This window comes from Macrobrachium rosenbergii, chromosome 14 (assembly GCF_040412425.1).
Source record: "Macrobrachium rosenbergii isolate ZJJX-2024 chromosome 14, ASM4041242v1, whole genome shotgun sequence".
In the NCBI taxonomy this organism is placed as follows: Eukaryota; Metazoa; Arthropoda; class Malacostraca; order Decapoda; family Palaemonidae; genus Macrobrachium; species Macrobrachium rosenbergii.
Window position 1 is genome coordinate 32,885,929 of NC_089754.1, and position 13,738 is coordinate 32,899,666.

General features: G+C 45.6%; 2 protein-coding genes across 5 annotated transcripts in view; one reads left to right on the forward strand and one right to left on the reverse strand.

Annotated features, from left to right (window-relative positions):
• Positions 1-9,072, reverse strand: part of LOC136845882 (cytoplasmic dynein 2 light intermediate chain 1) — a 16,402-nt gene extending 7,330 nt beyond the window's left edge. Inside the window, exons 1-2 of the mRNA XM_067116321.1 lie at positions 8,720-9,072; positions 504-1,341 (exon numbers count right to left, since the gene is read on the reverse strand). Coding sequence (XP_066972422.1) covers positions 504-1,341; positions 8,720-8,832 — 951 coding nt within the window. The 5' untranslated portion in view covers positions 8,833-9,072. The remainder of the gene's footprint in view (positions 1-503; positions 1,342-8,719) is intronic.
• Positions 9,073-9,542: 470 nt separating this feature from the next.
• Positions 9,543-13,738, forward strand: part of LOC136845881 (rho GTPase-activating protein 17-like) — a 70,414-nt gene continuing 66,218 nt past the window's right edge. For all 4 annotated transcript variants that reach the window (XM_067116318.1, XM_067116316.1, XM_067116317.1 and 1 more), the window contains exon 1: positions 9,543-9,731. In XM_067116318.1, the coding sequence (XP_066972419.1) occupies positions 9,673-9,731 (59 nt within the window). In that variant the 5' untranslated portion in view covers positions 9,543-9,672. The remainder of the gene's footprint in view (positions 9,732-13,738) is intronic.

A 13,738-nucleotide genomic window follows, 5' to 3' on the forward strand; every position in this document is an offset into this window, starting at 1 on the left:
TGCGTAGGCTATTTGATGCAGGTGGGTTTTAATGTCATCCGATACAGCTGGACTTGGTTCTATTCTATTTATGTAGCTAAAGTCTCCGACCAGTTGTGAGTGCAAGGCCAAACTAAGGCAATAAACAGTAACATAATCATTTATCTACCAATGAAAGTAGCCATCTGAAATGTACTTTATCATGGGTTTCAGGTTTACTAAAGTAATTTGTGTTTCTGAAACTGATAATTAGGCATAGTTAAAAAAAAAACTTCACAGTAATTCGACACAACAAAAAATATCATGACAATACAAGATTCAATACGGATTACCCTAAAGAGTAACATAATTTATCTACAATCACAGTAGTCAGGTTAAACGTACTTTATCTTAACTGTCAGTTTTACTAAAATAATTTGTTTCTGAAACTGATAATTAGGCCTAGTTTTTTTATTTTCATGGGAATTAACAGCAACAACAAAAGATACCACGACATTAAACGAAAACTAATAGGTATTACTCACAGCGGACCTAGTACCAACAATAAGTAACGTTGCCTCCCTAGGGGCCTTGTCCGTTTCTTGCTTGTTCTGGGGGTCTAGCCTTCTCTTCCTGTCTTCGGCGACCGCTATGTCCCATACGCTCAGACCGCTGAAGTTGTTAACTTGGTTGTTGCTCTGGCCGCTGCTTTGGTTGTTGCTCTGGTTGTTTCCTTGGTTGTTGCTTTGGTTGTTCCCTTGATTGTTGCTCTGGCTGTTGCTTTGGTTGCCGATCTGGCTGTTGCTTTGGTTGCTCCTCTGGTTGTTTCCTTGGTAGTAGCTTTGCTTGCCGCTCAGGCTATTGCTCCGTACACTGGCAGCGCTTTCAACGCGAGCGTGGGAGGCGGCGATTTCAACGCGCGCTTTGGAGGCTGCGCTTTCAACGCGCGCTTTGGAGGCTGCGCTTTCAACGCGCGCGTTGGAGGCTGCGCTTTCAACGCGCGTTTTGGAGGTTGCGCTTTCAACGCGCGCATTGGAGGCTGCGCTTTCAACGCGCCCGTTAGAGGCGGCGCTTTCAACGCGAGCGTTGGAGGCGGTGCTTTCAGCGCGCCCATTGGAGGCGGTGCTTTCAGCGCGCCCATTGGAGGCAGCGCTTTCAACCCGCCCATTGGAGGCAGCGCTTTCAACCCGCCCATTGGAGGCAGCGCTTTCAACCCGCCCATTGGAGGCAGCGCTTTCAACCCGCTCTTTGGTGGCACTTTCGCCGCGCGCGTTGACGGCGACCTGAGCGCTGGCTACGCTAGCTGCGCTAACAGCGCTAACTCGGCTAACTGCACTGCCTGCCCTGGCATTAGCAGGGGGGTAAACGCTCATGACGCTTCCGCTGAAAGCAAAACAGACATGTTACGATGATGATGATGAGATAACCATAAATACCTTCATTTGTTTTCACTGTTTAAGATTACAGTAAGTTATTTTGAAGTGCCCTGTAGTCTGTAATACAGACAAAGGAAACAAATGACATGTTACGATGATGCTGGGATAACCATAAGTAGCCTACCTTCATGTTTTCACTCTCTCAGGTTAACTTATTTTGGAGTACCCTGTAGTCTGTAACACAGGCAATGGCGTAGCCCTACGTGGCCTTTAAATAACTGATAGGCCTATGTCAACCATTCAGTCACACTCTCACCACACCTCATCTTACACTGCCGTCTATTGATGCCTTTTCATTTTTTCATTTTTTATTCACTATCTTTACATCCTCAAAAGTCACTTCAAATTTACATTAATCTCTTCTATTCAATATTTAACAACGTCTCAAAATTGGCCACTTTGTCGTCACAGGACTGTAGGCCTACTCTTTATGGACAGCATTACAACTTTTTTATATTCTATTATACATTTAATCATCAGCTTTTCTAAATTTAATTGCGCCACTGCAGCTTATTTTTTTATTTACTCCCTTCTAAAGGCAAATTTTCGTGGAGAGAGCCGTATATAAAATTGCTGATGGTACAGTGGTAATTGACAACTGAAAAGGCTTAAGTTGCAGATACTTGAGTTTGAAAGCGGTTCATAAAGTGATCAAGTTGAAAGTGAATATTTACATAAGGAAAGTAGAGAGGATGAAATATGGAGTGGTATCTGTCAGTATGTAAACGGATATCATTCTGCCATCAACTGTTTTGTTTAGCCTGTAAAGTCACCAATTCGGCACCAGGATAGTGTTTCGGCGGCGCCATTAATTAAGTCTCCGCTGAGCTTGTTTTCTTTGGTGACTTCCCGTTTTCTTCAAGCTAAATTAGTCACGCCTAAAACGTGCCAGGTCACGCATTTTTATCATTTTTACTTTATGGTATTTATACGATTGTCACACATTGTGTATCACATGTTTCTCCATTCACAGGCATCAAGACTGTATCTATATTGTGTCTCTGTATGTTTGTATTGTAATTCGTACTTGTTCACTGTATATTATTATTTATTGTTTCGACCTCAGGTCACAGTCAATTCCATTGTCTCACGGCCCGGCGTCAGTCGGCCGCAATATAAGCCGCCTGGATCTGTAATAAACCAGCAGTAACCTTTACCTGCTCGTTTCTTTGACACCTTACAGTGGTGACCCCGGAGTATCCCGGAGCCATTAGCGGACTCACACGGCGACTCAGTCTTGGCTCCAGGGTTTCTCCAAAAACGCTCTTAGCGGCCTAAACACGGCGCTGTAACCAGCGTTTGAGCGTGCTGACTCTCGTCGGCGTACCCCATCAGCGTCACTAGCGGAACCACACGGCGCACGAAAGTGCGTACTGACGCCGAGTATCCTACTCCAGTAAGGGGTCAAAGGAGCGAGCATGGACGCCGGATATCCTCCTTCATGCAGTTAAACGCGGACCCCGCGGACTCGAGGTTTACCTACCTCCCATCGCAGCCGCCGCCTCGCCCCGCATCGAGGCCCTCCGCAACTCCACACCAGCGCCCGAACACACGACGGCCGGGCAACACAATCGCGGGCGCCACCTCACCCTAAAGCTGCCGCCCGTTTCGCAGGGCAACCCATCGAGATGGCTGCGCAGGGTGGAGAGCCACTTCAGAATCGCGGACCTCACGGACGAAATCCTACAGGCCGACACAGTGCTCAACGCCCTTCCGAGGATGTGTACAACAAATTCATCTCGCGGTACCAAACACTCACCCTCACATACAGCATTACAAAGAAGTTCCTCCTCGATAAGCTTGCTCCTGCCCATCGCCGAGCGGGCCGCCCGTGCTATCGACCTTGCCAATAAATCCACGCCACGACCTCGATCCAAGAGACGCTTGGGGCATGGTCGTAGATCTCCTGTCAACACCAGTCCCGGGTGACACAAACAAGCGGCAGGAGATAAGCTTCGTGACGGAAATTTTTCCTTCGCCAACTCCTCCCGGAAGTACGCAACCAGATCGCTCACCCCTACACCATGCCTGTCGAGGACCTCATAGAGGCGGCACAACACCTCACAGACTCCGTCAAGGTTTCACAACGGCTAAAACCGGCCACTCAGCCGGTCAGCTCCGTCCAGCCTGAAGAGGACGAGCAGCCCGTCAACGCCATCGCCAACAAACGTCCACCGAACCACAGTAGACGGTGGTCCCCGGGCTTCTGTCGCTATCACAAGTGGTTCGGAAAGGACGCCCGAAACTGCCTGCCGCCCTGCTCGTTCAACCGTTCAAAAAACGGGGGTGGCGGCGGCCAGCAGGACAGGCCGCCATGGCAGCCGAAGAACCCAGGGCCTCAAAAACAGTAGGTTTCTACGTCCGCGACACCGTCTCCGGCAGGATGATGCTGGTCGACACAGGAGCCTTCAAGTCGGTCTTCCCAGCATCCAGAGAGGACCGCAACCAGACACCAGACCCGCCGCCTTCCTGACGGCCGCCAACGGAACCCCATCCTCTCCCACGGCACCAGGCTCCTGTCGATCTCCATCCTTGGCCAGAATTACTCCTGGGACTTCATCGTCGCGGACGAAGGAACCCCACTCCTGGGGGCCGATTTTCTGGCGCACTTCGGCCTACTAGTCGGCGTGGGGCGCAAGCGCCTCCTCGATCCCGACTCCTGCCGGTCTCTCCCGTTAACGGCGGGACCCAGACCCACCATCAGCGCCGCCGCCCTTCACCAGTACGCACACCTTCTGTCGGAGTTCCCGAGGTGTTTAAGCCCGAGCCGCCAAGTCCCCGGGCCCCAGCCAAGCACGGCATATACCACCATATAGTGACTAAAGGGCCCCGACACATGCTCAAGTTCCGCAGGCTTCCCCTCAGCGCCTGCAGGAGGCGAAAAAAGCATTCGCGGAGATGGAACGGATGGGCATCTGCAGAAAAGCCTCCAGTCCATGGGCCTCCCCCTCCACATGGTGCAGAAACCGGACGGCTCCTGGAGACCCCTGCGGCGACTACAGACGGCTCAACATTGCAACGGAGCCCGACCACTACCCTCTGCCCAATATGCAAGACCTCACGGCCTCCTTTTCACGGGGCCAAAATATTCACTAAATTGGACCTTCTTAAATCTTATTTTCAGGTACCTGTTGCGCCAGAGGACATACCAAAGACAGCCATCATCACGCCCTTCGGGTCCTATGTGTTCGCCTTCTCCACCTTCGGGCTGAGGAACGCCGGGGCCACCTTCCAGCGGCTCATGGACAGCATCCTGGGGACCTAAAATTCTGCGTCTGCTAATCGCCGACGACATTCTCATATTTTCCAGGTCTCACAGCGAACACCAGAGGCACATCAAAGCAGTCCTCCAGCGCCTCCAAGAAAACGGCCTCGTCGTCCGTTTTGACAAGTGTACATTCGGCGTCCAGAAAGCAGAGTTCCTGGGTCACGAGGTATCTCCGACAGGCGTCCGCCCTCTTACATCGAAGGTGGCAGCCGTAGCAAAGTTCCCGACACCCACCTCCATCAAGGCCGTCCAGGAGTTCCTTGGGATGGTCAACTTCTACAGGCGCTTCATCCCCGGGATCGCGACACCACGGCCCCCTGACGGAAGTCCTAAGAGGTCAACTGGAAGTCCCTGTCTTGGGGACCCAGCCAGCAGCAGGCCTTTTCCCGGACGAAGGCCGCCCTCACCAAGGCAAACCGCCTTGGCACACCAGGATCCCAAGGCTCCTCTCCAGCTGACGACGGACGCCAGTAACGTTGCCTGCGGTGCTGTTCTGAGCAAATTATCAACGGCGCCCCCAGCCCATCGCCTTCTTCAGCAAGAAGTTCAATCCCGCAGAGTCCCGATACAGCACCTTCGACAGGGAACTCTGCGCGATGTACCGCGCGCAGTTCGGCACTTCAAGTTCCTCCTGGAGGGGACGCCTTCACAATCTTCACAGACCACCAGCCACTAGTTCACGCCACGAAGCAAAGGGGACGCATGGTCTTCCAGGCAGCAGCGCCACCTCTCAGCCATAGCCGAATTTACCTGTTCCGTCAGGTACCTCCCCGGCAAGAAAATCCCGTAGCAGAGCAGCCTCTCCAGAGTCGAGTTGAACGCAGTGCAGCTTGGTGTAGACTACCAGGACCTTGCCAGAGAACAGGCCGCCGACCCAGAAACCCCAGCATACCGCACCGCCATCACATCCTCAAGTGGCGGGACGTGACCCTCGCCCCCGGAGGTCCCAGCCTGCTCTGTGACATCAGCACAGGCCAGCCCCGCCCTTTGGTTCCAGCCTCACGCCGCCGCCAGGTATTTGACATCATCCACGGCCTCTCACACCTCCGGCAGGACCACGGCCAAACTGCTTTCAAAAAGTTCGTCTGGCACGGGTGCAAAAAGGACGCCACAGCCTGGGCAAAACAGTGCCTGCAGTGCCAGACCAGTAAAGTGGGTCGTCACACGCAGTCGGGGGTAGGCGAAGTTCCCACAACCAGGGCGCCGCCGCCACATCCACATCGACGTCGCCGGGCCCCTTCCCCATCAGGCGGATCCAGATACCTCCTCACGGTGGTAGACCGTTCAACGAGGTGGCCCGGCCACGCCCATGCAAGAAGCCACCGCCAGCGGCGCGCCGAGGCCCTGCTCTCCAGCTGGGTCAGCCGCCTGGCGCCCCGGACCACATCACAAACCGACAGGGCCCCGCCTTCCTCTCCGAGCTGTGGTCTGCCCTGGCTCAACTGCTGGGAACCACGCACCACACCACCACAGCATACAACCCAGCGGCCAACGGCCTGGTCGAACGTTTCCACAGGTCCTTAAAATCATCCTCATGGCCCGCTGCACCGCCGAGGATTGGAAACATCAGCTGCCGTGGGTCCTCCTCGGTTGAGGACCGCCCCAGAGCCGACGGCACCCCATCCGCAGCTGAACAAACCTGGGGAACCCCTCGTGGTGCCGGGAGAGCTCGTGACGGATGATCGCCACTCCCCATCTCTGCAGAGGCTCCGCGACGTGGCGGCAAGTTCGCCTTGCAGGCGCTCATACATAGACAGAGCAACCACTTTCGTGCCGCCACAGCTGTCATCCGCCACCCACGTCTTCGCCAGAGTCGACGCCGTCCGAACCCCACCACTAACTAAGCCCTACAGGGGACCCTTCCGCGTGCTGAACGGAACAGCAAGGCGTTCCGGCTGGCACTTCCAGGCAGGGACGACTGGGTTTCCATAGACCGCTAAAGCCCGCCTTCCTGTCGGAGAGTCCCGGCAGCGCCGCAGCACCCCTTCCGCCCCATACGCACTCCAGCACGCCCTCACCACCGCAGGCGCCGGCCGCCCCAGGAAGGGGACCGCCCAAACAGCAGCCTCACAGGCAGGAGGCCCCTCAGTTATCCTCCGCGGCACCCTTCAGCGCCCCACCAGGTACAGGGATTAATCAGCGGCCCCACCCTTGGGAGTATTTGTAAAGTCACCACCCACCACCAGGATAGTACGGCGGCGCCATTAATTAGTCTCTGAGCTTGTTTTCTTTGGTGACTTCCCGTTTTCTTCAAGCTAAATTAGTCACGCCTAAAACGTGCCAGGTATTTGTAAAGTCACCAATTCGGCGCCAGGATAGTGTTTCGGCGGCGCCATTAATTAAGTCTCCGCTGAGCTTGTTTTCTTTGGTGACTTCCCGTTTTCTTCAAGCTAAATTAGTCACGCCTAAAACGTGCCAGGTCACGCATTTTTATCATTTTTACTTTATGGTATTTATACGAATGTCACACATTGTGTATCACATGTTTCTTCATTCACAGGCATCAAGACTGTATCTATATTGTGTCTCTGTATGTTTCGTATTGTAATTGTACTTGTTCACTGTATATTATTATTTATTGTTTCGACCTCAGGTCACAGTCAATTCCATTGTCTCTCACGGCCCGGCGTCAGTCGGCCGCAATATAAGCCGCCTGGATCTGTAATAAACCAGCAGTTTTTACCTGCTCGTTTCTTTGACACCTTACAGTCACCAATTCGGCACCAGGATAGTGTTTCGGCGGTGCCATTAATTAAGTCTCCGCTGAGCTTGTTTTCTTTGGTGACTTCCCGTTTTCTTCAAGCTAAATTAGTCACGCCTAAAACGTGCCAGGTCACGCATTTTTATCATTTTTTTTTTTTTTTTTTTTTTTTTTTTTTTTTTTAAAGGTTACTGCTGGTTTATTACAGATCCAGGCGGTTTATATTGCGGCCGACTGACGCCGGGCCGTGAGAGACAATGGAATTGACTGTGACCTGAGGTCGAAACAATAAATAATAATATACAGTGAACAAGTACGAATTACAATACGAAACATACAGAGACACAATATAGATACAGTCTTGATGCCTGTGAATGGAGAAACATGTGATACACAATGTGTGACAATCGTATAAATACCATAAAGTAAAAATGATAAAAATGCGTGACCTGGCACGTTTTAGGCGTGACTAATTTAGCTTGAAGAAAACGGGAAGTCACCAAAGAAAACAAGCTCAGCGGAGACTTAATTAATGGCGCCGCCGAAACACTATCCTGGTGCCGGATTGGTGACTTTACAAGCCTAGTCCTATATACCTACACGGATCGACCGTATGGGCTTATAGGACTAGGCTAAACAGACCAGTTGACGGCAGGATGAGAGAAGAGGCGATCACAAAACAGATGAACCCAAGAAGCTATGAATATATAGCAAGCTGTCCTTTATTTTTTATTAAATAGTACAGTTTTTCGTCTTTATTTGTGACTGCTAAATCATCTGTGGTGCCATTTTTATTGCTCTACAGCAGGTGGTAACTATGTAACCAATATCCTCTACCCTTGAGCTGTGCCATCACCTTTTACCTTGACTTCTGACAGTCTTGGATTCAAGTTCCTTTGCACGAGGACATAATTTATTTCTGCTCTTTTATTTTTGATCGTGCACTTATTTATTCATCTATTTATTTATTACTGACATTTAATTTTATTTGCCGTTTTGCTGCTTTATTTTACCTTCCTGTGTCATATGGCTTTATTCTATGTAAGTTTGATAGGTAAATTATCTTTCGGCTTGTCCCATTAAAAAGCATGATGATAATAATAATAATAATAATTAAAGAAAATATATAATTGGCTCATAGAACTCTCTGTGACGTAACTATTCAGTTGTACGGTTTCCATGGCAACTTACGCAAACAAATGCTTACAAGCACATATCCCCAGCAACAATACTGAACGCTATTTATCAGTAAAGATTATATTTCAATAAAAATCATTTTCACACTGTGGACGATCTTAGAAAAGGAGATTATAAAATCACATGACTTTAAATTATAAGAAATATTGCGTGGCTTACCTGCGAGACATTTTTTCCAGTGTAATGAGTAGAAGAGGTGATGTTCTTAAATTGCTAGTATATATTATTTCATTACACGTTTTCAATTTGAATTTACATTTTTTCGTGCACATAAATAGGCTTTTCCATTATTCTTGGCATATTGCTTTTTATTTCAAGAACTGGAATTCACACATTTACTCTTCTATGTTCTAGACGTCCAACTGTTTCACTGAAACTCTTTCACTTATGATATACTCTCGAAAACAACGGAAAACAAAAAGCAAATAGTATTTTAAGGCCGCACGTAGGAAGTATTCTTTCCAAGAATGAATTAGGAATCCAGGTGAGACGCGCATGTGCAGTTGATCACTATCACCTGTCAATGGTGTACACACACTTGTAGGTACAGTTGACTGTATTTCCTAAAAATAGCTCGTTTTCTTTCGGTTTCTTGATCTCGGTGTTCGTGTATTTCATATTTTTAAACAATATATAAGAAGATTAATAAATTAATTTGTTTTTTATTGAATTTATTGGAAGTATAGGCGATTTTAAATGGCGCGCTTTCATGACTCACTTGGCACTCCCACACCTTGACATTTCCAAAGGCGCGTTTCCATTGGTCGAAAATTCACCGACTGACCAATCACAACTCCGATAATCCTCGACGTCTCTTTCACTTATCTCGACTTATAATAAAACGATAATTGCGGAAATCTTTAGATACAATTATGAACTGAATTTTGATGTGTGTAAAATCGTATAAATTATGGGAAGAGGAATAAATTTAAAATGATGTGACCACTGGAAGTATAGATAGTCAGTTTGACGATGTAAACACGACAGTTCTCTTTGGGTATTGTGGAAGGTCAGACCTATGTCTCTCATCGCGATGTGGAAATGAGGTTTTAACCGAATTTTGCGGGCGTTTCTCGGCGTGAAGTGATGTGTAACGCGAAGCTGGGGGCACCATGAATTTGGGTAAACAGCTCAAGAGGGTCAAGCAGCAAGCTGATCACCTGTTTCTGAGGTAAATGTGAAAGAGAAGGGGGGAAGAAGGGGGATGGATGGCAGACAAGTGATCATCGGCCCATCCCTCACGTTCGCCTTTATATCGTCATCTCTATGTCTTCTCGTGTTTTTTGTATCCACTAAAGGCACAATATTCCTTATGTTTAAATTACTTACCATCTTTCTGTACAAAACTGTACGAAAGGACGTTTTTTCTGGCACTTCTTTTTTGTCTACGTAGCTCTAGCAGTAGCCTACGGTAGGCCTGGGCTATTAGATAATAAAAGTCACGTGACCTATGCAATTAAATATGTTGATTAGCCAACACTACCTCATTGTGACTCGAATGTGATAAATCATAATCAGGATAAGCTAGGTGTGATTAGTTAGGTGTGAAATACCCATCTATAGATTGGCTAAAGAAAGCTGTCACAATAGGCTAACCTAAGGTAGTGAGATTCGGGTACTGCAGGGTAGCCTATTGCAGCAGATCGGCTAAAGGGGAGGAATGAAAGTAGCCCAGACCTGGGCCTATATGACTAGGCTTTTATTTAATGCACTGTATTCCTGATATTCTAAACCAACTTCATCCTAGTCCAAATGGTGAACCCAGGTTATTCTAAGTTTGGATACCTAGCCAACAATAGTTTAAAGTTTGGAACATAACCTAGGCTTTGTAGGCTTGTGGTCTAAATGGTTTTGATTAATCTTTACTTTAGGTTTTTTTCATTGAACATTAGAAGCCTGATATGACTTGTGGTGCAAGCTGGGGATTTTCCATTTGCTGAGTATATATGCAATATAGGCAAGTGTTGAAGACATTAACGAGGACCTTGTTGTTTTGGAAGGTTATGGTTTGGTGTGGTTAACTGAACTCTGGCACAAGGCTTTGTTGGGCTATATAGGAGATTATGGGAGTCAGCTGTCACTTGCTCATGTACATGTCTGGGAATCTGACAGTTTCAGTGGTGTGCTTCACTTTCCCTTTATTCTTTTGCTATGAGCATCGACTAACAGGACATGGCAAAGGTTCACAATCTTGCAAGTTCCTCAAATTTTCAGTACAGTATCTGTCAGTTCTGTGAGATGTTCCTCCCACCTAAAGAGTAAGTCTGTTATTTGAAAGGCAATAGTACTTATTGTTGTAGACACAGTTACCAAATTTTAAAGATTAAATGTGGTTCACAGAGATATATACTGTAAAGCTGAGGCTTTTATAATAATCTCACCTGAGCCATTCCTACATGTCAAAGGAAAAAGTGCTAGGTTACCGTAAGGGGAGTGGGCTGTTTTCTGCCTTTCACTTATGGTTACCATTTAACCACATTGTTACCAAGCTTCAATGACTTGAAATGTTGCTTCAGAAATACTTCTGTATACAAGGCTCTTTTTGGTAATTATAATTGTCTTTAAAATTTGGATTTTTATCTTTTGACTGAATTATGTTTAGATCCTCTGTATAGTATACATGGTTTTTGGTATGTGCACTGCTGATGAATTTCAGGATACCATGATACAGGTTTTTGTTCATTCGCTTCTGACTGACTCTTAGTCAGTCGTGGACACGGTATTATTATTAAGTAACCCTTAGTAAGTTGTAGCTATTGATAGACCTTGATTAGGCAGTCAGTGTTTTTGTGTACCCAGATGTTAGCTATTGTTTATTGGGCATGGTAAATGAGCTCATTACTTATGTTACTGCTGTTCATGTATTATTACTCTGCCAGTAAGCTAATCAAGGTTAATAGATGCTCCAGTTTTTTCTATAATAATACAATAATTGGTTCTTACAGAATGTTGGGTGTAGTTATTTTGAGAATATCTGAGGTAACCTTTTCAATTTTTTAACAGATAGTGCCAGGGTAATTATTTTGATGATAGTGTCCACTTCTTGCATGACCCAAAAGTAATAAGTCTTTGGTTACTTGCAAGTGTAGAATTTTTTTCTGTCATGTTTTTGTGGCATTTATATATATAGCCTATGTGGTATATCAAATGATTACTTGTACAGGGAAGTAAGCAGTTTGTTTATCTACAGTATTATGATTTTTACCAAATGTAATGACTTAATTTGACTTACTTTTAGTAGGTCCCCAGTACTGTACTAAACTGAATTTTATAATTTACTCTGATAAATGCACTATAGTTTCATGCTTGGTATATTTGGGTGGAAATATGTCAACAGCTTCTGTTATAACATCCAAGCTATTGTGTGTGTGTGTGTGTGTTGTGTGTATAACAACAACAACAACAACATTGGTCTGTACTTTGGTTGGTTTGATTACCAATTTTCCGCTGCCTTGTCAGTCATTCTCTTACTGTCTGCATGTGGATTCATAATCTTTAAAATTTAAATAGACATATATTGTCTATCACATTAACTTTCACATAAAAAACATTCCAGATTAATCAGTCAGTGCCTTTGGCCCCATATGTTAAAAGTTGGTGTTGTACATTGAAATTGTGATATATTGCTCAAGTACGGTATTGTACTGTTAGGTCAGTGGTAGAAATTTATATAGTTTTGTACTTTTACATGATGATCTCTGCACGAAATAGCATTATTCTGAGTTGTTATCATTAGGTAGACTCTTTTGAGAGAATTTTTTGGGTTTGGGTGGATGACTGCTCACCTGTTAGGTGGATATGTGTAGACTTGAGAGATGGTGTTAGACGTTGAGGGTAATAGTAGTGTTGGTAGAATCTATATGATGGTATTTCAGTGTTAGTATGAGTCATATGTTAAAGTCTGCTTTTTCCATTCTGACAAAAGTTAATATTTTTATGGTCATTTATCAGATGGTTGGTATATTTTGTAGAACTGCTGACATGTATGAAATGTGTGTTGTTCATTCAGAAACTTTTCATATATTGCAATTTTTTCTTTTCCTAATAGGCTATGGAATTGAATAGTATTTCCTGTACAACTCTACCTAACTAAGATTTGGGTAAAAGGGCATGTGGTTTATGTACAGATAAATAGCTGTGTTGAAGGACGTCCTTGGTTAAAATGAGTTCATTATTGCCGCAGTTGATTTTGTCATTATGAAATGTATACTGTACATGCTGTGTCAGGTTATGGATATTATGAAATTGCGGTTGAATTTCAGCACAGTGTATACTATGCTTGCACCTGAAATTAATGCAGTTTTTTCACTATTGCAGGCTGTATTTTTTAGCAAGTAGCTACTGTTTATAGCAATAGATATTCATCTCATGGAAGCACTGGACGTGCCTACGGTACGTGTGATTTTAAATGTTACACTGAAATGATTCTCGATGTGTAACTAGACTGTCAAAAGTAATTATCCTGTTGTCTCCCCAATGTTCTGCTATGTTAGCTGTAAATTCAAGCCTATTTTGTTTTACATAATTATAGGACAAATTCAAATTAGGTCTGTGAGGTGCATATAGCAACCATACATTCTGAACATTGGTGCTGCATCTCAGTGTTTATACCAGTGGTCTGGTCATTTGGTTTGCAGAGTAGTGTATCTTCTCTGTATCCCAGTAAAGTAGTTGTGAACAATGGAAAAGATTTTTTTATCTTGGCCCTTGATTGTGGTTTCCTGATGGCTCCTTATGTTGTTTATTGTGGATAGTATTGTCAAGAGTTGGTGTTTTTAACATTTGCACTGGTGTTACCCTCCAGTTGCACTCATACAATATTTCTTTAATTGAGTTTGTACCCTTTGCATATGTCCCAGAGCATTCATTCACTTGTATTTATACGGTGTGTAGATGACAGGAATCCTTTAGACTGAAGTTGAAATGCATGATTTGTCATGAGGCAGATTCAGGATGTTGGAACTACGGAAAGAATGAGATTATCGTCCTCTTTCCTGTGAAGTAATTTGTAGTACAGAATTGTTTAAACATTTTTAAGGTACATTGCTGATAGCTAGGATGAGGTACCAAAGTGAAGTCATTAATATCTTAAAGGATTAATTAAAGAATTGAGACTTCAGGGAAACAAACATGAGGCAAATTTTTTTTTTATTTGCGTAGGCCCAATTGAAATATGGA